Source organism: Euleptes europaea, chromosome 8, assembly GCF_029931775.1.
Source record: "Euleptes europaea isolate rEulEur1 chromosome 8, rEulEur1.hap1, whole genome shotgun sequence".
Lineage (NCBI taxonomy): Eukaryota > Metazoa > Chordata > Lepidosauria > Squamata > Sphaerodactylidae > Euleptes > Euleptes europaea.
The window spans coordinates 26663379-26690065 of NC_079319.1; the positions used below are offsets into that span (position 1 = coordinate 26663379).

General features: G+C 43.5%; 1 protein-coding gene across 1 annotated transcript in view; it reads right to left on the reverse strand.

Annotated features, from left to right (window-relative positions):
- PTDSS1 (phosphatidylserine synthase 1) overlaps positions 1 to 23792 on the reverse strand; it is a 40145-nt gene extending 16353 nt beyond the window's left edge. The window contains exons 1-5 of the mRNA XM_056854003.1: positions 23591 to 23792; positions 11512 to 11603; positions 5119 to 5163; positions 2833 to 2957; positions 1662 to 1820 (exon numbers count right to left, since the gene is read on the reverse strand). Coding sequence (XP_056709981.1) covers positions 1662 to 1820; positions 2833 to 2957; positions 5119 to 5163; positions 11512 to 11603; positions 23591 to 23769 — 600 coding nt within the window. The 5' untranslated portion in view covers positions 23770 to 23792. The remainder of the gene's footprint in view (positions 1 to 1661; positions 1821 to 2832; positions 2958 to 5118; positions 5164 to 11511; positions 11604 to 23590) is intronic.
- Positions 23793 to 26687: the final 2895 nt, after the last annotated feature.

Genomic DNA, 26687 nt, shown 5'->3' on the forward strand with positions numbered 1-26687 from the left:
AATTCAGCCTTTATAACATTTTGACAGAACAAAAAGCATAAGCGATTGACCTGCCAATTCACCATATTATGCAGTGAGCGCAATGTTAACTGTAGAGAGCATGCTGAAGAAGATGCAAAGTGTCACAATCAAGTAGCGGCAGACTGCTTCACGAGACCATTAAGGAAAGGCACAGATAACTATACAGTGTGCACCAGTAAGCTAAACGGGACGGGACATTCCACAGAGAACTCACTGAACTGTTTCCTACATTAAGCAGCTTACCTTCCAAGGTTGCAGGGTTACTCGATCAATCTAACTTGCTTTAAAAATAGCCCTGTAGGTTGATTTGTCATGAATCTGTGTCATGCATACAATTTCAATCTATCAGCAGAGATTTCATATAACCTTCTTAAAATATTTGGCTTGATCTAAGGTGATATGCGCTTTAAAATCTTGGCCAATACTGAGGATCAGTCTTAGGTCAAAGTATTAGGCTACACCATTGTATCTTCTTGAAAATAAACACAAAGGTTAGCCAGCTTTGGTACTGATGCTCAGTAATGCAGATCAGAGGTCATATTAACATCCAAGCTTTGACAAATTAGGAGCCAAAGCATTTCAGACTATATGACAAAACTTCACAGTCACACAGAAAAATGCCAGCATCCTTGTGACTGAATCTTTGGTTGCATCCCTGAAGGTTACAGACATAAAATTCACTTGGTCCTAGACCGCTTGGACCTCGCATAGGCTTTCTATAGAAAGTTTCTACGTTCAAAGCACTTCAGGCACGGTATCACATTTGCAATCCTTACAACAACCACCCCAAAAAGTAGGCCAGTATTATCTCAGTGCTGCAGATGGGGGATGATTCGGAGAAAGAGAGAGAGAGAATGGTTGGTCTACGGCCACCTAAAGCGTCTGAAGCAGATGCGAGACTGGTTCCAGCTGCCCAAGCTATTTATATCTCTGGCCATAAGCAATCCCCATGTATATAAGACTCACTACCATTTATATAAGGGAATGGGATGAGAGCATAGGTGGAGCCTTGGATTTTCTCCGTTTTCTTTATTTAGAGCTGAAGTGAGCTGGGGTAGTGTAGTGTCTAAGAAAATGTGTTGTGCTATTTATGTCATTGCAACTCGGTTACTACGTTGTTCCTCACAAGTCCAAGGAGATAAGGCGGGACAGAAATGTTTAAAATGACTTAAGTACTTCAAGAGGAGCCAAGTGCTGCAGAATGGTATAAGGGGCCCAAATGAGGCTATCTGCCCATACAGTACATGAACATTAAACTACTTTCATCTACTGTATTTCCAAGTAATTCTGAGTAGGTTTGGATATATTATCCTGAACACATACGCCCCATCTGACTCATTTGCACTAAATGCTCGTATGCAACAAGAAAAATGTCAAAGAATACTCAGTGTGTGTCAAATTAATGGGGCAAGCAATTTACTTGAGCTATGTAAATTATTATGCCTATAGTGGTGACAGACTGCTAGCAAAGCCACACCAATGGCTGAATTGGACACATCCTACCCCAAGGATACATATACATCTCCTTCCTGAAACAAAGGCATTTTGCAAGGTTCGTGACCTATTCTAGCATGAGCTAGACAGGTGCCTCAAAGAGTATAATCTGCCTTGTATGTTCCCGTCTTCTGTGAACCACCTACCTCCGTGAGCTCCCAAGTGATGCTAATAGTCCAACAAAGCCCATAGCTGCGGATTAACAATGCTTTCATTGCCCAGCCCCAGAAATGCCCAAAAGCAAATATATCAAAATGGCTCAGGATCCGCTCCCAAGTGATAACATGGCAGTTCACAGCATATTCCTGGAGAAGTGAGAGAAGAAGAGACAGAGTGAGCTCAGCAAATAAGTCTACTTTGGAAACATTTCCAGGCGAAATAATCTCCAAACCACTCTGATACCAGAGAATATTCTACACCCAGTTTATCCTCTTGGATGGTAGCTAACTGCACATAACTCTGGGTAACAGTCACTGACATGCATAACCTCCATGAACCGCAATATTTTTGAATGCATTCTATACTACTGTTTCTCAGTGCATCATATGAACATTTAGTCATAATCTGAAAAAATAATTTTGTTCATGTTTTGAGGAACAATTACTTTAAGGGTTGGGTATATTCATGAGTCAAGAAAACCCAAATTCTGTGGTAGGGAATCCAGATTCTGCAATTCCCCCCATGCCAAACTCTTTTACCAAATTAGCATGTTGTTCTGTAATTAACTAATTATTTACTTAAGCAGAGCTTAAGTGGAGCACCAATACCCTGAACACATTGCCCTCACTCTAAACTAGCTTTGTTTCTCCCCAGTGATGTAATCACATAACCAAATCTAACCAGCTTTATGAATGTCAACATTACTTAAAGGAAGAGCTATTTTCCAAACAAAATATAGCACTGAAGTTGAAGCTGATATAGTTTCTGAAGAGGCCGCTGCCTGAACATGTCAAGTAACATGGCTTTTCTCTGCAGCACACCACCCCCTACAAAAAAATTGTCCCATAAGTCCACCACGTTGGGTTAAAGCGTTCATGAAATATACACCCTTGTCTTTGCATAGCTCTATTCAAAAAGCTTCAAATGCTTTAGCCTTTCCAGTTAGGCCAGGTGCTTTGATCATGTTATGATCATTTTGTAATCAACAACCCTTTTAAGTCTCCTGTTACACAGAAGAGATTTTACATCTGGGACACCCTTCACATTTTTTAACTATTTCCGCGAACCTTTCCTGCACCTAGGGAAAATTCAAAATTATAGTCTATGCTTTTCGAAAGAGGCTGCCAATGCTTCCTCTACAGTGCTGAGGATACGCACCATGATGTCTGCCTCTCTTGTGGCATATCGGAGATTGGGGTCCAGCCAGTACATCACAGATTTTACCTGCTCAAAGTTCAGAAATAGCAGGAACACCAGAAACAGAAAATAGAGAACACTCAAACCTGCAGGAGAACAAATTCAGAGGGGTTTTTTTACTGATCAAACTTTTTTGTGAGCTGTTCAAAGAGCGATATCCCAAAACCATACACAAGCAATTAATGTATACATCAGTACTAATGGACTTCAGTCCCCACCCCCAGCATGTGCTCATAAATTACACATATCGGAAGTTTCTTCTCTTGAGATCATTTTCAATTGGACTGCAGATCCTAGAAAGTACTTCTGTAAATAATCATATTCACAGCCACACAGCATAGTGTTGGCCAGTACCTTAGACAGCTTTAAAAGGGTGAACAGATTTATCAGTGTCTATTATGGCAAAAAGGAATCTCCTTATTTACAGCCAGTGTACCTTTAAATACCAATTGTAGGGAAGCAACAAGACGGCAGCCATGTTGGCCTTGGCCTCCACGTCCTACTTCTAGGTTTTTCAGGGGCATCTGGTTGGTTTTTGTGGGGAACGGGATACTCGACTGCATAGACCTTGGGTCTGATCCAGCAAAGCTCTTCTGATGTTGATGTTACATTAGGGGTGGCACTGCCTGGCAATCAGAACATGCCACCAATGAAAACCCCATCACCTCCTCCCATGAGGTGCAAGTGTTTTTACAATTGGCATTTGCAGTGCAAACAAGTTAAAGATCAAATTATGACCTATAATCAAAATACTCTGAATTTGTGATTGTCACAGTTCACATCCAACTCTCTCTTGGTTTGTTGTTAGCATAGATAAGTTCAAAGAGGAATTCTAGGATTTGGAATAAAAATGGCACAGCAGTCAAAAGGTATAATCCATTATTCATGCAGCAGATGCATCTTTACTCAGGTTTTTGAACAGCATCCAAGAATTTCTTCATGGTGCAACCTCAGCTGCAACCTTAACAGCAGAACGGTCGCAGATGCTTGGAGTGCCTGCAGATTATAACTATACAGGGTGACATTTTTGAAACAATCTCAGTGTATTAGGAGGCCAGGGTCCCATTTTCCAAAGTATCTCAGGAACTCTTGGAAACTTTCTCCGAATCTTTCAACAGACTGAAGCCAATCCCTGGCTTAAACATTCACAGAGGTGGTAAAAGTGGGGAGGCTTTTTGCACCCACCTCCTGTCACAATGAACACCAAGGTATGCTCAGGAGTGAGAGATGACTGGGTACAGCTCTGTGTTCCAGTCTTACTGTCCTTCTTTTTGTCTGATGCTCACTGTCTCCAGTGAACTCACTCGCAAGTAGTAATCATACAGAACAAGAGCATCCGAACTGACTCTGTGCTACACCCCTGCAAGTCCAAAAAGATATTCCACCAATCTTTAAATGGTAGGCCTGAAGGCACTTTGATGACTGCAACAAACAAGACTCAATGCATTTCAAGTGTGTCAACTCTCCCATCGGTTAACACAGAAGTTTTAATTATTCATTCACTGAGAAAATGTATATTCCGCATTTCAACAGCAAGCACTCAAGGCAGCTGACAAGCAAAAATTTAATCATACCAAAACAACAAACACAACACTCATCCCATCCAACAATAATTTTTTTGGGGGGACCAGCAAAGTTGGGATAGAAAGATCTCAACAAATCTTGATAAAAAGAGCAGCTAAAAGCACGAGAGAAGAAAGGTGACATGACTGACTCATAAAGAAGTTTGTAAAAAATCAGCATTTACAGTTTAGATCCTCCGCTAGGTTGTGTATATCAATATTTTGCATCAATATCTTGAAATGTCTGTTGTCACAGGGATAAGAGAATCACTTCACTAGATGTATTAACTAGTTTAAGAAAAGAATTCCAGCTCAGTAGATGGTAGCTGAAGTCTATCTGATTTTATGTTCATCCTGCTTTGCCCATCTATCAACAGCTGGGAGGGACCCTCATTCACTCTGAGTGGACCGATTACTTCTTTGATTGGATTTTGTTTTAACCTGGCCTCTCTTTGAAAGTTTCCCCCCTACACACACTCACAAACAAAACCTCTATCCCTTGTTGCAGCTTGTAGCAAAAAATGTATCTGCCTAATGGATGAACTGATGCATGCAGCTGATGAAGTGAGCACTGAACCATAAAAGCTTCTGCTTGCAGGAATAAATTTCATTACGCTATGGGGCATCACTAGACTCCTAGTTTATTGTTTGGAATAATCCAAAAATATTAGAAGAAAAGGCTTACCAAAGACCATGCGCCATATTGCAGGGTGCGGGCGAGTAAAAGGCCCTGCAAAGAGAAATGACTGTTAAAGGAAAATAAACTGATACATAGAAAAACTGCAATAATACACCTAAAGGTAATCTCAGGGACACTTAGGACAACCAAGAAGATGCAATTCTTTACCAGCTCTGCAACAAATGAAGGTTCTTACCTAAATCAATTAAAGAGGATGTTGCATTTAGGCTGCTCATGTTTGGATACAAACACAGATCCTCAGAATTTGCAACCCCTTCTCAAAACTCTTGCCCATTTATGTTGTGGAACTCAGTGAAAGCCACCAAGAACTGAGCTGACCCCTTCCATCTCTAGACCTCTGGGGAAATATGTTTACTTGTTTTTTTTATATACATACTGATACCGGTGCTGCTTGCAGAACACTGTTACATTTACCCACAATACTGTCTACATTTGGGGTCATTCAATGAATTCAAGGAGCTGGGCTTACCCTGTCCCTTACTAAGAACTCAACCCACTGGGGAAGCAGCAAAACTCATTAGTCATTGGAGATGGGGTTCGCTCATCTTTTCAAGCCTTGCTTTTTTCTTCACGGGAGGCCCAAAGCAGCTTACAATAGCATTCTCTCCACCTTAATTTTGTTTATTTACACCCCTTTCCCCCTTCTCCCTTCCTCCAGTTTATCCTTTCAACAGCAAGCCTAAGAGGTAGGTTAGGCTGAGAGAGAGTGACTTGGCGAAGGTCACCCAGAGAGCTTCCATGGTAGGGCGGAGATTCTAACCTGTGTCTCCTTACTCCAGCACTCTAACCACTATGCCACAGTGGCTTTTACCATAAGAAAAACCCTGTGAGGTGGGTTAGGTTGATAGTGACTGGCCCAAGGTCATCCAGCAACCTTCCATTGCAGAGTGAGGATCTGAACCTGGGTCTCCCAGACCCTGGTCTGGTTCTACCATTCCCCAGAAATGATCTGAACTTGCTAAAGGCTACAGAGAAGGCGCATGCCTTTTGTGTAGCTTACAATGATGATGGTTATCTGGGAAAATTCCGAATCAGAAAACTTTCTGATTCAAATTTACATAAATGAAATATTTAAATAATGTTAGCAAAAGAAGAAGAAAAAGGGCTGGTTTTTCTATGCCGACTTTCTCTACCACTTAAGGAAGAATCAAACTGGCTTACAATCACTTTCCTTTCCCCTCCCCACAAGAGACACCCTGTGAAGTAGGTGAGGCTGAGAGAGCTCTAAGACAGCTGTGACTAGCCCAAGGACACCCAGCTGGCTTCATGTGGAAGAGTGGGGAAACCAACCCAGTTCACCAGATTAGCATCTGCCACTCATGTGGAGGAGCGGGGAATCAAACCCAGTTATCCAGATTAGAGTCCACTGCTTTAAACCACCGCTCTTAACCACTGCACCACACTGGCTTTCCTATACCATGCTGGTGTACACCATGCAAATACACCATGTACAGGCCTGGACCTTATACAAGCACTGGGGTTTGTCCATGTTTCATACCCCACATTTAGCCTACCTAACACGGCGTATTTGTAGCAGCACAATAGCTCTGACAACTATAGATAGACTATATTTACACATGTGGGATGGAAATTTTTCCATAACATTTTCTGGCCCACTTCATTGGTAGCTGTCCTGACCAGGTCAGTTCAAAGTATACAACTCGCCTATTAATGGACACCCTCCAAAATTAGGAGGCAAAGCCGTTCCTATTCTTTTATATGCCGATGACACCGCTATTTTATCCTACTCTAAAATCGGACTCAAACGCTACCTAAGAGCATTTGAGGAATACTGTCATCTAAATCTTCTTAAAATTAATTACTCTAAGTCCAATGTCGTGGTTTTTTCAAATAAATGATCGCCCACCAGCTGGCATATTGGTCAGGCCAAAATACAACAGGTGAGAAGAGCTTTAATTATAACTTTAAATGGGCAGTTCATAGAACTAGGATTACCAAACTAGAGAGAATCTCTTCGAATCAACTGATGTCCTTCTTTCTCTATAAGGGTAATCAGTATGTCCCCGCCGCAGTTAAGGTATTCAACTCTAAAGTCTTACCCCAGATTCTGTATGGTGTACCTATCTGGGCCAATGCGTTCAATCAGAACTTAGAATCCATTCAAGCAAACGTTTTTAGAAAAATTCTTGGTCTCCCTCGCTGTGTCTCTTATTATGCTATTACCTCTGAACTTGGTCAAAGCTTGTGTGAAACCAAGACCTGGCTGCTAACTATTCACTATTGGCTTAAACTGTTTTTTAGAACAGAGCGTGGTTCTCTGATGTCACTGCTGCTAAAAGAACTGCATAATACCTCCTGGGATTGTCTAATTCTGTCCAAACTAAGATCATCTGGAGTCTCTGTGGAAGACCTGGCTTTAACTACTGAGGCCCATATTTTTAAAATTGTTAAACAGCGTCAGAAGTTACTCCCCATTCAACCCTTGGTTTGCTCCCCAGCAATGTTGGGTCTCAAGATTTTAACCGACAATATTTCCCATTATTTTCATACTCTGGACATCCCATCCCTCTACAGAGCCTTCTCTCTTGCTAGGGTTAATGCCTTTACTTCAAGGATGCTATATGGAAGGTATCAACAAATACCAATCCAGGAAAGGATTTGTCCCTGTGATACCTATTTCCTGGACTCAATTGATCATATTCTGTTTGTCTGCTCTCTATATGAAACACCCCATGAGAAATGGTTAAAAAATTGGCTTCTTTCCAAATATCACCTACCTACCCAAGTAAAACGTCAATTCTTATTGAATGATTCCGATCTGGAGGTTACTGCAGATGTTGCCAATTTTCTAGTGGATGTGATGAAAGTTCAAAAAGCCCAAAGTTTGTAATTTCTATTATTTGATTCTAATGGTCTATGTTTTTATCTTAATGACTTCATATTTTTTGAACTTTCTGTAACAATTGTAATATTACTTATGCCATTAAAGGTTGAAATTGTAATTGTAATTGCATACAACTCCTCTGTGATCCCCTAAGGGACCCCAGAGATAAGAGCCTCTTGTTATGTGTCCACATTGTTTTTAAGAAGTACTTTTGTTCCAAGAGCTTATTTTTCTTTCCTTGGTTTCTGAGGCTTACTTTCAGTCCATTCTAAATAGATGAATGTTCTGTGATCTCGTTTATTTCAAGTACAGTATACAACAGCTTGCGTAAATATACATCTGCCTACAGCAACCATGGGAGGTATTCTTCTGCACTGTCTCCATAAAATACTGCCACCTATCCTAGGTACTATCTAATTTCCGGCTTATGGGCCACCTAAAACGCCCCAGAAGCCAGACATTAGATAGCACCTAGGATATCAAATACCACAGATGCAGGTTGAGTTTGTGTGGAAAATCGGTCCTCTCGGCTACACTACTGAAACAGATACCTTTCAGAGGCACTGGCTAAGATGAAATACAAATCCAGATTATATGGCTCAAAGCAGCTTATTTTGATGTGTCTGAAGCCTCTTTAACCCTCAGTGCTCTGGATTGGCGAAAGTACATATCTGCTTTGTTTCACAACTTTCCCATTAAAATGATTTTGGCCCACCTTTCTCGGGTGCCTGGCTCCATAACGTATAGTCTGAATGTCCTCAGTGCAAAGAAACCGCCCAGTGCAATCTCAATTATCTCTATGGGATACAAGACACTATTTGATAAACAACAGTGTGGATGATGGAGTGAATGCTTCTTGGAAGCCCCTAGCAACGGCATCACTCTGGGGAGGTATTCTGACTGCTGCTAACAGCATCTCCTGCAGCCTGGCTACTAGAGCCGACACTTCTGGCAATCATAGTCAGGGAAACCAGCCAGTCCTGGGGGAGTTATAAAGTGCTCTTATCAGCGGCTATATCTCCCTATCTGAGTGTTCCCTGGTATTCAGTCACTTGCCAAGAGCACCCAGGACTGACTACAACTATTGCTTCAACCAGATAACACAATACCCTCCACTTATATGACACATGATCACTAGACACAGTTGATCTTCCTTGGCAGAAGTGAGGAATCATTTGCTACAGGTAATGACCATAGCTACCATCCTTCCCCACAGCAGACACAATATGATTGTACAAAATGTTCAGTGAAAGAGGGTACTGGGATTGAATACTAAACAGTAGGCACCAGTTAACCAAGATCTACTGAATTCTGCATCGGAGGATTTACGTAAAGTCTCACGTTGTAAATCACACTCTCATAATTTAGTGCTACCAATGGGGATAGCAAGATGGGATAGAAATAGTTAAATAACAAAATAGCAAACAGCCTCTATATCCATGATCTCTTTTTTTTTTTTTAAATGACAGGAGTTTTAACAAATTCTTTCATCTTACAATATGAAATTCATGGGATAAACTGAGCAGCAAATGGGCCTAACACACTAATCTCCATTAAAAAGCAAAACTATACTTAATTCAGAACAAAGCAGAAAAAGCTTTTTGGGGCTGAATGTCTATGCAAACAATGTGAGAGCAAACCCCGTGGAACTTTTTATTAGATTCACTTCTGAGTAAACATGCAAAGGATCAAGCCAATAGCATTTCAAGCCTAATAGGAACTTGACCTGAATCTTTTTTCAATTACACCACGCAGCTCACTGATACAGCACATGCCCTGCATGTAAAAAGTCCACTCTAATCCCTGACATTTCCTGTTAAAGTGTCAGCAGGTCTTGAAAGGGCTTTTGTCTGAGACTTGCGGGAGAGTGGGAGACAAATGTGAAGAATGAATGAGATCTCAGAGAGCTGCTGCTGACCTACCCGCACCACTAGCCTGACTCAGCATAAGGCGCTTTCCCCATTAGATAGCTGAAAAAAACCCACATTCTCACCCTGATCCTATATATTTAGCCATAAATCTCACAGGCATTAACGGGACTTACACACAAGTGGCATGCTTAGAATCATAGCCTTTATTTTACTTCTATTAACTTCCCTTCCTCTATTTTGGGGCATCTCATGGATTATTTAAAACAACAAAGCTAGGGTTTTTTTCCATTTCAATTTTTTTTGATAAAGAGGTAAAGGGGATCGTAGTATTTTAAAGGCATAATCACAAGAAGAAAGGCGAAGAAATTTACTCGTTTGATGCAATGCACACACAAAAAAGCAGATGTTTCCATTGTAAGAGTACAGTTCTCTAACTGAAAACCTTAAGACTGTGTAGCCTGCATTTCCTTTCAATTTCTGTTCAATGTTGTTGCTGCTACCAACAACAACAACAACAAAAAGCCTGGCACCTACACAGCGCTTTCACTGTTGTCTATTTACATAGTAATCCTTACAAAAACCCAGTAGGGTAGGCTGATATTATTAACCCCATATTGCAGTTGAAAAACTAAGGCTTAGATACAGTGGCTTGCTTAAGGTCACCTGGTGATTTTGCGGCAGGAATTAGATTTCAAATTATGATCTCACAGATCCATTCTCTGAGCTATTAACGCCACCCCGGCTCTCCAAATGGGTTTTTGCACAACTGATGGTATCACGGAGGACAAACCCGTTCCGATCCATGGAAGGTTGAGGGTTCCTTACCACTTTTGCCTCAGGAAGATTCTAAGTAACATCCCTATATGCAATAAAGCTGCAAGAAGGGAAGGAAGCTGATGCTTCCTTTTAGAGGGCTGGACTCTGCCAGCAACAGGGCAGTAATTTGTAAATTAACTAAAATGCATCAGCAAGGGAGGTTCTGTTCTTTGTTCACCCAAAAGAGAAGTACTCCAGAGCCAAAACTGGAGAATTCTAGTGGCCGTAACAGGTCCTCTCGTATGCCTTTTCAGCTACACATTGAGTTTATTACTGCCCTTGACCAGGAGCCCATCTGAGGGCATGTTGATAAATTCAGCAGAATCAAGATGGACTGTACCACTTCAGGTTGCAGATGGGGGATTACATTTCTGGACATTCCTCCTTGAAAGGAAAAAAAAAAACCTTTCCACATATCCCAAAAGAGCAGATCAGGGCTGAAATCCTCCCCCAAATGCTAGTTTTCTATTGTGGGACACTGTTCAAACATGTAACCTGCTTCCCTCACACCTGAATCGGTATAGTCCAGGACAAGCTTTACCACTTGATTCTGTTAAATTTATAAAATTGCCTTAAGTGAGAAACCCTACCCAAGTGACAATCTAAGGAACCAGATGGAAAGACTGGCCTATCCCAATCCAAACAATTCTCCACACTTAAATCAAACAGACTACTATTCTGGAATAGTTCTGGAATACTCTGCCCAAGGACCCTTACATGTATGTGCCTGAGGAGACCAGCGCAAAATCCTACTTTTAAAATGAAGTTTCTGAGAAAAAAATATTTTAAAAAGTAAAACAGCAGCAGCAACAACAAAGGCATACAAATACACACGAAGCTACTTACCGTTTGGAAAAGCTAACACACTGATTATTAGAAAGAAGAAAATCACAGAGAGGATGCCTTTCCAAATATTGTCTTCTGGGGTGGAATCATCCCTAAAAGAGAAAGGTGGTAGTTTAAAAAACAACCCAAAGAGAGCAAATAACAGATTTTTCATCTCAGCTATCAAAAGCTAATTCAGCTGTAGTCAGACTCCATTTAGTTACTTTATCTGACACGCTAGCATCTCAGTTCATATGATGGCAAAGCTAAGTATGAAATCAATACAAACATCTGCAAGATTTTAGGCTTCGTTGGACTCTACTGTAAAATGAGGACACTCAATGAACATGGGAATAGTCAATTATCCAGTCCAAAATATAAAATTTCTCTATCATACATGTAACAAGTACCTGTCATAAGAAATTGATCTATACAGAAATTATATCACTCTTCTCTTACTACAAAGGAAAGAAAACTTCAAAAACTGGTATCATTACTTATATTGCCACTTATCAGTGTGTTTGCAATTCTTACAGAAATAAAGATGACTGAATCTCTTAACAGTGACCAAGTAAGTTACATTCAGCCAATGAATATGAAAAAGGATGTGCCAATTTGGTTCTTTCAGCCAGAGGTTTGCATGCAGTCAAGATTTTCACATATTTCTGCCTACTATTTTTGAAGCTGTCATGATCAGCTCAACTCCTCAACCCTTCCGGAAATGTTCACTTTTGTGTGTGTTAAAAACCAATGGTACTGGTATATTTGGTATCACAATCGTGTTTATCAGTTTCCTCAATGAGTGTTAAAGGTTTAAAAGATACTTGAACGCAAGCCAGATATTACACTCCGATGCATATAGCATTTACCAGATCGAAAAAAGAAAAAGAACAAAAAGTAGTCTCAGCAGGCAGCAATTGGGAGTGGAAGACCAGCGTGTGTGTATGTGCTGTGGGGGTGTCTTAATCCTTCTCTTATAACCCATTCTTCTGTTCAAAATTCCTCCCCAGAGATGCTTTCTCCCTGTCCTCAGGACCCCATACAGTGAAAAGCAATTTGGGAGGACCGTCTGACAGGGAAAACACCCACTGAGCAACTAAATGTTGAGGAAATATTACAAACATCAGTTGGCCTGCGCTAACAACAGACTTTACAAAAAGCAGCAGCCCCGTCTGTCAAACAGCAGATTCCACTGGAAAACATGATAGATCATCAAATTTCTAACTTGACGTGGGTGTTCCTGTGTGTGTATCTGAAGGAATGATGTATCCTTTTTCACTGATCCTTTTTCAAGTGCGCTGTCTAAGGGGGGGGGGGAGAGGAGGGCATTTGTGAAAGCGGTTTCCTGTTTCACAAACCCACTGCCAAAACACTCTGGGGAAAAAACTAGTATTGTTACTGAGCTCTAAATTTAATCGGGAAGGGGCGGAGATACATTAACCCTCGCTCTCTCCTCCCCCTTCCAATTGAGACACAATTTAAGGCAGATTCAGACAGAGGACAATGCAGATGCTCTCCACTCAGGAGGGCCATGTGCGCATGTGAGAGAAGAACCTTATTGTGCTTCAAGATCTGCACAATGTCAAACACAGTCCCTCTTGCCTTTCATGTCCAGGTCCTCGTTCTCCAGTACAGGGGCTGTGGGTTGTTTTTCACAAGCTGTGCTTTGGCACAATAGCTGCTCAGAGGAGAGAGCTTCACACCCTAGCAAATGAGAGCTTCCCAGGCCCGACTCTGGCTTGGGAACGCAAAAGCCAAGCCAGGGGCTATTTGTAAGGAAGGCTTGGCAGGTGAGTGCTCAAACCTCTCCACGCCACCAATTCTTCCTTGGGGACGTCCTCCCAGGCTGTTAGTCAAGTCAGGCTTATTTTCAGGCTGGGAGCCCAGATTTGGGGGTGGGGTGAAAAAGGAGGGTTTGCTGGGGAGAACTGACATATTGATGAAAAGCATTGCAAAGAAGAAGAGTTGGTTTTTATATGCCGACTTTCTCTACCACTTAAGGGAGACTCAAACTAGCTTACAATCACCTTCCCTTCCCCTCCCCACAACAGACACCCCGTGAGGTGGGTGAGGCTGAGTGTGACTAGCCCAAGGTCACTCAGCTGGCTTCATGTGTAGGAGAAGGGAAACCAACCCAATTCACCAGTTTAGCGTCCGCTGCTCATGTGGAGGAGTGGGGAATCAAACCTGGTTCTCCAGATCAGACTCTACCGTTCCAAACCACCGCTCTTAACCACTACACTATGCTGGCTCTCATTAAGTCTAGCCTACCATTTCCTTTCCTCCCTATCAAATGCCATTGAGCTACACAAGGCAAACATGGCACCCCCCTATATACCTTGCAACATACAACGTTCCATCTTTATAGACACCTCCCAAGTTTTTTTGCCCTGACCTGGATGGTCCAGGTTAGCCTGATCTTGTCAGATCTCAGAAGCTAAGCAGAGTCGGCCCTGGTTAGTGCTTGGATGAGAGACCACCAAGGAATACAAGGGGCACTATGCAGAGCAAGGCAATGGCAAACCATCTCTGTTGGTCTCCTGCCTTGAAAAATCTACTGGGTTGCCATAAGTTGGCTGCGACTTGACAGCACTTTACACACACACAAGTTTTGAGAGCCGGCGACCTTGGGCCAGTCACAGTTCTCTCAGTACTCTCTCAGTCCACGTGGAGGCAGGCAATGGCAAACTACCTCCCAATGTCTCTTCCTTTGAAAACCCTATGGGGTCACCATAAGTCAGCTGTGACTTGACGCCACTTTCCACCACACCAAGCATTTTGGTTGCCACATAGTCAGAAGAAATAAATGGGGAGTGGGAGAGAGCTAGCGGATCCCCCCCTCCTTCAGCTTTGTTTTAAAGTCAATTTTATTGTATAAGGCCATAGGCCATTACAATCTAAAACAATATAACAGATCTAAAACAATTTAACAGCAAATTAACGTATACAATATCATTAAGAGGAATACAAAAATTCTCTCTCCAAACCATGCATAATTTTATAGACCTCTATCATGTCTCCCCTTAGCCGCCTTCTTTCCAAGCTAAACAGCCCTAAGCATCTTAACCGCTCTCCATAGGACAGTTGCTCTAGTCCCCTAATCATTTTGGTTGCTCTTTTCTGCACCTCAAGCTCTGTAATATCGTTTTTTAGGTGGGGTGACCAGAACTGTACACTCCTGATATCATACTGCACTTGTACAAATCTACGGTGTGACCTTTGGTCAGTCTTTCTCAGCCTAGATATCTTACAGGGCTGTTGTGAAGATAAAATGCAGGACAGGGGAACTGTGATACATGGGACAATAGATACAACAGCACATTTCAAGAATCAGAGAAAAATGGAACCCAAGAAACCACAATGAACATCAGTGCCAGAAAGATTGAGAGAAGCACAGCAATAATGAGGAAAAAAACCACGTTATTTGAAAAACAACAACATAAGACTGGTTGAAAATATTGTTGAAGGCTTTCACGGTCAGAGTTCATTGGTTCTTGTAGGTTATCCGGGCTGTGTGACTGGTTGGCTCTTAATGGGAAGACGGTGTGGAAAATTCACCTGAATTAAAAAATACTGCTTGAATTGTTTCTAACAGCAACTCCATATTGTCTACTGTCCCTGCTTTGGTTGTCTCCAGATGGCAATTATGGTTTGTTTTGTTCAGGGCTTGTATGTGTGACCCACCCCTGTTGCAACAGAAATGCTCTTCTTTGGGGGCTCAGCAGGACATATTATCTGGTCCCAGGCGCAGGGCCGGCTCAAGGGTTTGGGGCACCCTCGGCAGCCGTGCCTTTGTCCCGTTCCCCCTCCCACTCGATATTGTGACAAATGAGAAGTCTAGAACATTTACCTTTATTTACTGGACGTTCAAAACGAACTGTGTACAAACAGAAATGGTATTTATTTATTTTTTAAAAAACTTTTCATTACTGGCCAACACCGGGCCACTGAGAATGACTCAACAAGGCAGCAAACTGCCGTGACACGTTTTAACTGTATCAGCACACCCAGCTGTGCTCCCACAATGGGAAATAAATACCTCCTGACATGGTGTTGATGCACTGTTTCACAAGCACAATTCTGGATACTTTTCTTTACAAGGGATAACATATTAATTTTTTAAAAATAGCGAAAAAAACAATTTCTATCTAATTTGATACCTAGAAGAAGAAGAGTTGGTTTTTATATGCCGACTTTCTCTACCACTTAAGGAAGAATCAAACCGGCTTACAACCACCTTCCCCTCCCCACAACAGACACCCTGTGAGGTAGGGGGGACTGAGAGAGTGTGACTAGCCCAAGGTCACCCAGCTGGCTTCATGTGTAGGAGTGGGGAAACAAATCTAGCTCACCAGATTAGCTTCTGCTGCTCATGTGGAGGAGTGGGGAATCAAACCCGGTTCTCCAGATCAGAGTCCACTGCGCCATACCACTGCTCTTAACCACCACACCACGCTGGCCCCACCTATTAAAGTCTGGTGCACTAGGCAACCACCTAGTCCACCTATATGCTTGAGCTAGCCCCACACAGACGGTGCTCTAGATTTGCTACTAGCAATGTCCTTTGTCAAGCCTCAGCCAGGCTGTGCTACCATATTTCAGACAGCACGACTATGAAAATTATGCAACACCCATCTAACACAACTGCTTTAGTTAAGCTTATACATGCAAGTTAGCTGCTTGTTTCTCATTCTATTAAACTTACCCTTCGCTGAAACGAACAAAACTAAACAAACTAAGCATACACTGGAAATTATGATGGTACATCTTTCTGAAACAGTTCAACTGGACTACTTTTAGGGCACAATCCTAAGCATGTCTACTCAGGACTAAGTTCTATTTTATTCAGTGAGGCTTACTCCCAGGCAAGACTTATGCTTGCAGCCTCAGCATGGTGTTCTACTGAACGTGCTTCGCTTCATGCATAGCCAACTCACTGCTCAGTAATTTGTTCTATTCAAATGAAGTTCTCACAGCTTCCTTGAAAGACATCAGGCCAGACCACTAGCAAAATAATACTCAGGGCTACAAGAAAGCAATGCCTTCCTGGAAATTGCATGTTCAAGGCAACAGTACTACATTGCTTCAGATCCATTTGGTGTGTGTGTGTGTATAAAACCATGGCCAGAAGGCTTTATAAGTATCATAATTTTTTTTTCAACTTATATCCCCCCGGCTCAAGCAGAGTTCTCTTTGCCAGAAAAGCTAGCGTGAGACACCACAGATTTGAATTTTCTACTTGTTTGCATCTGCTTCTCCCTCCCTTCTCCTTATCAATTTTCAGATATAAAGCTAACATTGTTACCTGCATTGTTCAAACTACATTCTACTTAAAGGTAAAGGTAGTCTCCTGTGCAAGCACCGGGTCATTAGTGACCCATGGGGTGACGTCATATCACAACGTTTACTAGGCAAACTATGTTTACGGGGTGGCTTGCCAATGCCATCCCCAGTTGTCTAATCTTTACCCCCAGCAAGCTGGGTGCTCATTTTACCGACCTCGGAAAGATGGAAGGCTGAGGCAACTTTCAGCCGGCTACCTGAAACTGACTTCTGTCGGGATCGAACTCAGGTTGTGAGCAGAGCTTTAGACTGCAGTACTGCAGCTTACCACTCTGCGCCATGGGGCTCACATTCTGCTTAGCAAAGTCAACATTAACACAATCCTGTGTCTTTAATATATGGAGAAAAATATTGGGAAATAAAATTATGTTCCATCAGGCAAACATAATGATATGCAATGTCCACTTGGGCAGATAGAACAGCCTAACGTGTTCTGCCAATATGTCAACAAGAACATTTTGCTAAGGTAGAATCATCTTCACAGTGCAGTCCTAAGCAGTGTTACAGCCATCTAAATCAAATTAACGTAGAAGGGTTAATTCTGGCTAGGACTGCATTTAATGATGGAAGTCAACTCCTCACTCAACAGATGGAAAGTCATTGGATCCAATCCTATGTTTCGCCTGCTAACAAAATAAAAACCTTTAGGGTTGACTAAGCCCCAGTTATTTGCATTATCTTCCAAAGGACATGTCTGCCTGTTTAGGATCATCCTTTAAGTAGCAATAAAGACCAGAGACTTTTACACGGCAACCGAGCATCCATACAGCAGTTTTTCCTGGACTTTTCTTGCTTCAGCCCTTTGCACTTTGTTTTAGAAATCAGAAATCACTAGAAGACAACGGATCATTGTAATGTCATAGCAATCTACTGCCATGTTCTACTAGTCCCTAGCTTTTTTCCCCACCCACCCTCAAAAAGTAAGTCTCTAGCCCTTTTCATTGTGGAATTGTAAAAGAATTTGTGCCACCTGCACTTTCCCCCTTATAACTCTGCAAGAGAAAGGTTTCTGGACTTTTAAAAATGAAAGCTGGGAACTAGCAGATTGTGGCCATAGCACTATAGGGGTCTAGAAATTCCAGTTTAAAAAGGGGGGGGCAAGAAGCACTCTACCATGGAGGGGGAAAATGGAGGCGGCAGGGGCTGAGGCAACAAAAATCAAAACAATATGTACAGGACCTACAAAAATGCATTCTTTTCTACCCACACAGCATTCAAAATCACTTTGACTGCAATCTTAAAAAAAAAAAGATTGTATTAAACCACATGTGGGAAAGATCTCAGCAAAGCAGGGGGAGAAAGAGAAACAGGATGAATGGAAAACAACATCATGTAGATGCTCCCCCAAACAGTAGAGTTGCAAGGAAGTTAAGCTAGAGCAAAATATCCACATGGAAAACAGCTCAGACAACATTTTTAGTCAACACAGGTTTCTGACAACCAAACATATATAGGTCCACAGCCATCGAAAATTTGAAGTTTTAGCTCTGTGACTGGTGCCCACATCCAAGCTAATCTGAATAGTTCTCATTATTAAAAAGAAGAGTTGGTTTTTATATGCCAACTTTCTCTACCACTTAAAGGAGACTCAAACCAGCTTACAATCACCTTCCCTTCCCCTCCACACAATAGACACCTTGTGAGGTAGGTGAAGCTGAGAGAGTGTGACTGGCCCAAGGTCACCCAGCTGGCTTCGTGGGTAGGAGTGGGGAAACAAATTCAGTTCACCAGATTAGCCTCTGCCGCTCATGTGGAGGAATGGGGAATCAAACCCGGTTCTCCAGATCAGACTCCACCGCTCCAAACCATCGCTCTTAACCATTACACCACGCTGGCTGCACTGCAGTAAATTACAAAAGATTTCTAGTGCTCTGGCACAATTGATTCTTACATTTCTGTGTAAGTAGGAAATTGTTTATGGATCTTTGCAAAAAAAAGTTAATTTGATGAAGGCAGCAGCTGACATGTACTTTGTGATTTCAGAAAACGTCTCAAGTACATTCAGAAGCTGGCTGTGATGTAGTATAGCAGGGGTCCCCAAGCTTTTTGGGCTTGCGGGCACATTTGGAAATCTGACATGGCATGGTGGGCACAGCAACAAAATGGCTGTCATAAAATGGCTGTCACAGGAGGAGGAGCCAGTCACAAAATGATTGCCATGGCTTAACAAGCAAATCCTTGTGCTATGGTGGCAGCTGCTGCCAAAGCAACATTAAAAAAAAAATCCACATAGCCAATCAAATCTCCAACAGTGAATTAGAAGCCTTGCTGGCCAAAAGCCCTACCTGGCCCCGCCCACTTGGCAGGCACCAGAAAAGGTGTCGGTGGGCGTCATGGCACCCAGAGGCACCATGTTGGGGATTCCTGCAGTATAGCGTGCTTCACACACTGTAATTGTCAGCAATGGACCGCAGGTTTCTAGTGGTCAAAAAACCTACATCTGGAAACTGCAAAGTCTATCATATGAATAGAGCTATTTGACAAGGCAAAAGAAAATGTTATCCAAGAATTAACCTATATGACTTTTCAGTATTAGTCAGCATTGTATGCATTCCTTAGCCATGAGCCTGCAAGATAAGCAATGGAAGCCACGAGGAATGGCAAATGCCATCTGCATTCACTTTCACCCCACTTCAGCAGCTCTTCATGAAAACTTGTTTGTATACTTGAGCGAGTTTAAAAAGCAATTGAAAGTTATGGGAAACTACTGACGAAGACACAAATATGGAAACCTATCATAGGGTCACCATGAGTCAGAAGCAACTTGACAGCACAACACACACATGCATCAGCGTTCCCTCGCTAACTGAAACCCTCCTTTACAGTGCCAAAAAGTATCCCATAGAGCAAGGCTGGGATCTGGTCACCAGAGACCAATCACTGTCAATTGGCCAGCTAGTTGGCTGCTAGGTATTTCACCACGGTCAAATACTGTTAAATATTCCCTGCAGCCAACAATGCTCTTGTGTCTACCACAATTAAATCTCTCTACCATGTTTAATCTCTTCACAAATATTTATTGGCATACAGTTAATGACACTGTAATTACACTGAGTGCAACTGTTCAGAGCATCCTACAACAGCTAGCCGACCTAGTTTTCAGTAATCAGCACAAACTAAGTTAAAGCATCTCGTATCTTACTGTCTGAGAGCCAGCATGATGTAGTGGTTAAGAGTGGCATTCTCTAATCTGGAGAACTGGATTCGATTCCCCACTCCTCCCCCACTAAATCTGCTAGGAGACCTTGGGCCAGTCACAGTTCTCTCAGAACTTTCTCAGCCCTCGTGGAGGCAGGTAATGGCAACCACCTCCCAACATCTCTCGCCTTGAAAACTCTACAGGATCGCCATAAGCAAGCTGTCACTTGACGGCACACACACACACACACACCTTACTGTCTGCTTCTGACTAAGGGAGGAAGCAATTTTTGCTGATTCCTTTCTCCCACTGCAAGACCTCCACTGCGTCTCCTATGCTATTCATGAGGGTCTACTAACTCTCAGGAACAAAAAATTCAGGAAGCTCAGTGGGTACAACAGGAGAGGGGAAAGTGAGAAAGTTCCACTCACAGACCTTACAGGATACAAGCCAATGTTTCAGGCCTAGAATATTGAGCCACAGCTTGACAATATCTGATCAATCAAAAGGCCAACCCTACTACGAAGGAAATCTGGGCTTGGGAATCAGAAAGTGGCTTCCCGAAAATCTCAGTGCTTCACAGAAAGACACTGACAACCATCATGAGAAGCTAATAGAGAGTGACCCATTCCAGAGGATCTCTATGGGTTCACGTGCAACAATGTACCTCCAATGGAATTTCCAGGGCCAATTTTCCTCCAGCAGTCATTCTCCTGTTAGATGCCCAAATACCTTTGCATATTGAGGGAAGTAGAAAAAGACCCTCGGACACAGAGAACTGCAGCAAGAAAGACAGTCTAACAAACACAAGCACCCATCGCTTGGTAGCATGCCACGATAAATGAGTCCAGTAGCACCTTAAAAACTAACAAAATAATTTCAAAAGCTTATACCCTGAAATCTTGTTGGTCTTCAAGGTGCTACTGGTCTCAAATTTTGCTCTTCTACTGCAGACCAACACAGATACCCACCTGAAACTACAATCAACGCGTTAGCCTTGAAGATGCTGCAGTATTTAGCCTTTTGCTGCTTTCCACGATTCTTGTAGCAATGTGATATTCTTTTACAAATATATATTGTTGTAACAGCTCTATCTTGACAAAAAGGGACTGTTGTGATTAAGCACCTCTCATTGCTAACCACTGGTAGCCATTTCTCCCACTAGCCTATGACTGCTTTATAACATTACGAATTTACTAACAGAAGGCTCTTTAGTGTAGGAATTAGCACAAAGCACATTCATAGATCACATGCTGCATAGCTTTTTCACAGCATTACATACAGTGGAAAGCTGCAGTTCATCACAGTGACCCCCATGAACATACTGTAAGTGTATGCAAAGAAAATTTCATGTGACCAACCATCATGTGCTATAATACACATTGTGCTATATACACAATGGCTTTCATGCTCATTCATACATAGAATGCCTTCTGTGTAGGAACTTTGTGATTTTGTAGTGACCCCAGAACTCACTCTAAACTGAAGAAGCTCTTTCATCAGGCCCAACAAACAGTTATAGATCTATGGTTCTGCAAACACATACACCAGGCAACTGAACCAATACTTTCATAGGATGGTATCAGATGTACTTTTCCCAGGGGAAATGTATCAAAACATCTGCCAGCTGGTGCTACCAGGCACTCTCCAAAAAACAATGTTCTTTCCCATGGATATACTTCTGAACCCCAGAGAGAAGTAATTTTTTTGTTTAGCAAGCTCGTTCTGAGAAAAACTGAGGAGGGGGATAAAAATTTCACATCACTTCTTCATAACTAACCTTTCTAATGCCACATATCAGCAAAAAAATTTTTACCATCAAGTCACAGCTGACTTATGGCGGCCCTGTAGGGTTTTCAAGGCAAGAGACGTTAGGAGGCAGTTTGCCTGCCTCTGCCTCATGACCCTAGTATTCCTCGGAGGTCTCCCATCCAAGCACTAACTATGGCCAAACCTTCTCAGCTTCCAAGATCTGACAACAGTGAGCTAGCCTGGGCCATCCAGGTCAGGGCTTCCTGAGAGTAAGTCCTTTTAAATAGAACTGAGTAGGACTTTACATAGATCTACTAAGGATGGCATTGTATATGATTTCTTAGATTACTAACCTGTCCAAGCACTTTTACTATGTCCACCTTTGTTTTCCCCTCCTGAAGTCCCTCCTCGTTTATTTCAATATGCACCAGAACTGTCTAGCCGACTGCACCCTCTCCACTAATAACAGGTCTCCAAAAAAATAAAAATGCATTCATTGAGCCACACATTGCTGGTAAGTCACAGCCATTGCTCTAAAAACATCCAGTTTGCAACTGGCTTTTCCTGCATGGACAAGACAATCCAGTTGCAAATGATTACTACACAACACATGGACAGCGTAGCCACCAACAATGTGTGGATGCGGCCTCAGTCTTCGAGAGGGTGGGCTGGGGAAATGGGGAGATCTAGAATGAGATCTACTGCAACCCAGTAAACACTTACTTGTTTTAGCAAATTGTGATGGCCAACGGCTATATACAATACAAAATTTTCATTTCAGTAAACACTTTTAGAGAAGCAACCTAACGGCCCCAATCCAAGGCACGCTCACTCTGGAGGTCCCTCCATGACCCGCGATGCTCTTCCTCCAGAGTGAGCCCGAACCAAAGGGATCCAGTTCTGCCCTGGCACTTCTGGGCAGCTGAAGATCCTGAACCAATGGGATCCAGTTCTGTACTGGGGCTTCTGGGCAGCCGAAGATCCTGAACCAAAGGGATCAGGTTCTGCACTGGGGCTTCTGGGCAGCTGAAGATCCTGAACCAAAGGGATCCAGTTCTGCCCTGGCGCTTCTGGGCAGCTGAAGATCCTGAACCAATGGGATCCAGCTCTGCACTGGGGCTTCTGGGCAGCCAAAGATCCTGAACCAAAGGGATCAGGTTCTGCACTGGGGCTTCTGGGCAGCTGAAGATCCTGAACCAAAGGGATCCAGTTCTGCCCTGGGGCTTCTGGGCAGCTGAAGATCCTGAACCAAAGGGATCCAGTTCTGCCCTGGGGCTTCTGGGCAGCCAAAGATCCTGAACCAAAGGGATCAGGTTCTGCCCTGGTGCTTCTGGGCAGCTGAAGATCCTGAACCAAAGGGATCCAGTTCTGCCCTGGGGCTTCTGGGCAGCTGAAGATCCTGAACCAAAGGGATCCAGTTCTGCCCTGGTGCTTCTGGGCAGCCAAAGATCCTGAACCAAAGGGATCAGGTTCTGCACTGGGGCTTCTGGGCAGCTGAAGATCCTGAACCAAAGGGATCCAGTTCTGCCCTGGTGCTTCTGGGCAGCCAAAGATCCTGAACCAAAGGGATCAGGTTCTGCACTGGGGCTTCTGGGCAGCTGAAGATCCTGAACCAAAGGGATCCAGTTCTGCCCTGGGGCTTCTGGGCAGCCAAAGATCCTGAACCAAAGGGATCCAAGGCCACGGCCACACAGCCCGGATAACCTACAAGAACCAATGAACTCTGACCGTGAAAGCCTCCGACAATATGTCAAAGGGATCCAGTTCTGCCCGGGCGCTTCTGGGCCGCCGAAGATCCGAACTAACCCCCGTCCTGCCCTCCACCCCGTCTCCTCCTCCTCCTCCCCCCCGCGACGACCGAGGCACCTGGTGAAGGCGAAGGCCATGAGGCTGAGGGTGGTGAAGCTGAGCAGGGTGATGGTGTGGGGCCGGTAGAAGAACTCCAGCGTGATGTCCTCCACCTGCTGCTCGTTGATCATGCGGAAGTGCAGGCGGTAGTTCACATCGTCCTTGCTCAGGGTCCGGCTCCCCACGCACGACGCCATCCTCGGCCGGCCTCTCCCCTCCCCGCCCGCGCCGGAGAGCCGAGGAAACGGAGGCGGGGGGCGAGGGGAAGAAGGCAGGCCGGACAGCGCCGCCGCGGCCCCGCGAGGGCATGGCAGGGGAGGCGCCGGCGCGCTCGCGGGGGGCGGGCCTAGTAGGCCGCGCTCCGCCTCGAACGCCTCAGCGCCGGCCGCCTTGAGGCCTAGGGCGCGGTAGGCCGCGTTTGAGGCGCCAGGGCCGGCGCAGGCCGCGGGGATCCGAAGGGGCGAACCGGGCTGTCTCCTGCCGGCCAGATGACAGGTAACCCGCCCCCTTTCCCGGGTCTGCTCGCCGGTGGGGTTTACCCCGGGCAAGGCCTCCGCCCCGGAATATATTAGCTCGTTGCCAGGCTAAGAAGCTCCGGCTGTTTAGGCGCGGGAGGTTTGGCCTTGGATTTCCCCCCACCTGAATCCTCAAAACTCTGCACGGGGGGTGGGTCGGGGGGTTGTTTTTTAGTGTTGAGAATGCGAGGGTGGGGGGAAATGTGCATCTCCAATGAGGCAGCAGACCTGTAAGAGTTAAAAAATGAAAATTATCATTAAACCTCCCAAATCCAGAAGGGTCTCTGGAGAGAGCTGTTTAGAAGTTAAAGACCGACAGTAAAAGCCAAAAAGAGATTGCAGTCGAAGCCAGACAGTGTTGCTTGTTGGGCTCAAAAGTTGACTAGGGTTAGAATGAACAAGGGAGGGCCAGGGTGGCGGGTATGTTAAAAGGAGTGAAAGATTAATTGTAACTAGATAGAAATACCAGGTGCACTAACAGTAGCTTTAAACAAGTATTATCTAGACCAATGAAATTATTCTCACATTTCTGTAAACCAACGATTTTCCTTATTTTTGTAAACCAACGAAAGTTGTTCTGATTTCCACGGGTCATCCCCTAGACCTCTGAGCCCAATGAAAAGCTAGGATGTAATATGTGTAGTTAAAATATTATATTGAGCTTGTAGAAGGTGATAAAAGTCTAAACCCACTTTTGCAAGGCGCTCCAGACTTCGTTTAGAAAAGTCTCAAAGGGCAGAATTTGGAGACTCGAACAGCTGTTTGGAATAAAAAGATGTTCTTCCAGAAACTGGCTTTGGGTCTTTGTGTTTAAAATCCAACTCCTGAAATTCTTCTATAACACCAGAGCAGCAAATCCAAGGCAAAACCTCCCAAGCACAAATGGCCTCCTTTCCTAGCATTTTGCCTCCTTCGATTAAAAGGTTGGGCTGGTGTTGGGCCCATGATGAGCGGGGGGGGGGGGGGGCGTCTTTATTCGGAAGTCGGCTCCGCTGCGATTTTTGTGAATCCCCGACGGGTAGCCAGTTGGTAGCGACAAAATAAAAACAAGGCTAAGCACAAGGCTAAAGGCTAACCATTTTATTCCAGCATAAGCTTTTCTGAGTCAGTTCATCAGAAGCAAGCAGCCCCCATCCAAAGCTGAATTTAAACTGGAGTCCAAGCAACAAAACGGGAGTGGGGTAGAGTTGCTAACCTCCAGGTAGGGCCTGAAGATCTACTGGAATTACAAGTAATCTCCCAACTACTGGGATCAGTTCCCCTGGAGAAAATGGCTGCTTTGGAGGGTGGACTCTTACGGCATTATACCAGAGGCCCGTCCCCAGTCTTCACCCCCAAATATCCAGAATTTCCCATCCTGGAGTTGGCATCCCTAGGAATGGGAGAAGCCACAAGATTGCCCCCTTATTTTGCAAGAACAGCGCGAGTTTAGAATTAATTCGTGTTTAATTGACAAAATCATCGTTCTGCATTCCTGGCGGTATGTAGAAACCTCTTATCTTGACTGAGCAGCCCTAGTTTTGCTGCTTTTGTCATGGATGGGGGGACAGATAATTTGTTCTTAGAAGCGGTGGATCTTCTAGAGCAGACGTACCCAAACTATGCTCTGCAAAACATCTAGTGCTCTGTGAAGAGATTGGAAAGAAAAATACTACTGTCATTCGGTTTAGTATATAGGTGCTAGGTGAAAATTAGTGCTGTGTGACGAATTTCTCTCCTGAAAAGTGCTCCGTGACTCAAAAAGTTTGGGAACCTCGGTTATAAACAAAACTGGTTGTAAACAGTTGAGTGAAAAAGCCATGAAGTACACAAGGCACAGTCTAAGATTGCAGGTAGCCTTCTTGGTCCAAAGCAAAATCCAAAGCCCTGTAATGCCTTTTATTAAGACCTACAGAACGATACATACACTTTTAAGCCCCTCAGAATTCTTCAACAGGAGGGAGGGGAGGAAATAATGTCTCATATCATGATCTTAAAGCCGCCTCCTGGCATTTTGAGTGGAATGCCAGTCAGCTTTGAATAGTAAGTGGGACTATTACCAGGTTGCATCTTCTTCACCCTTTAAGGCGATGAAAGGACAATGGTAGACTGCAATTACAAATATAAAAACTGGTAGTTAATCACATGTCTCTAATCTGTGACGCTTTTATTGCGTAGCAGGTAAGCGTTGTGAACTTTCACAAAATGAGAGGCCATTGTTGTGACATATCAAATCTCCTAATAAATTCTAGATCAACTATTTCAATTCAGAATCTCTTTGTAGTTCTTCTGTGGAATAGTGACTTTCAAGTCACTACTAAACTGTCATGGGAAATTGCTGGGATGTTCAAGTACTATACCTTCATCCACAAACATGATCGGCAGACTATCAGAAATATGATCCTTGATGAGAGTACACACCCTTTACAACTTTGTCATCACTCCCAATGACTTTGATTTGGAGAGAGATAAAGTTTTGATGCAAAATAATAAAAGAACATACAACTGGTATAAAAATGGTGGTGTTCAGAAATCAATGAGTTGGGTGTCCCAGAGCTTCAGCTCTGCTGCAGCCAAAACGAGAAAGACTGTTACGGTAGGTTCAAAACTAACAAATTTAT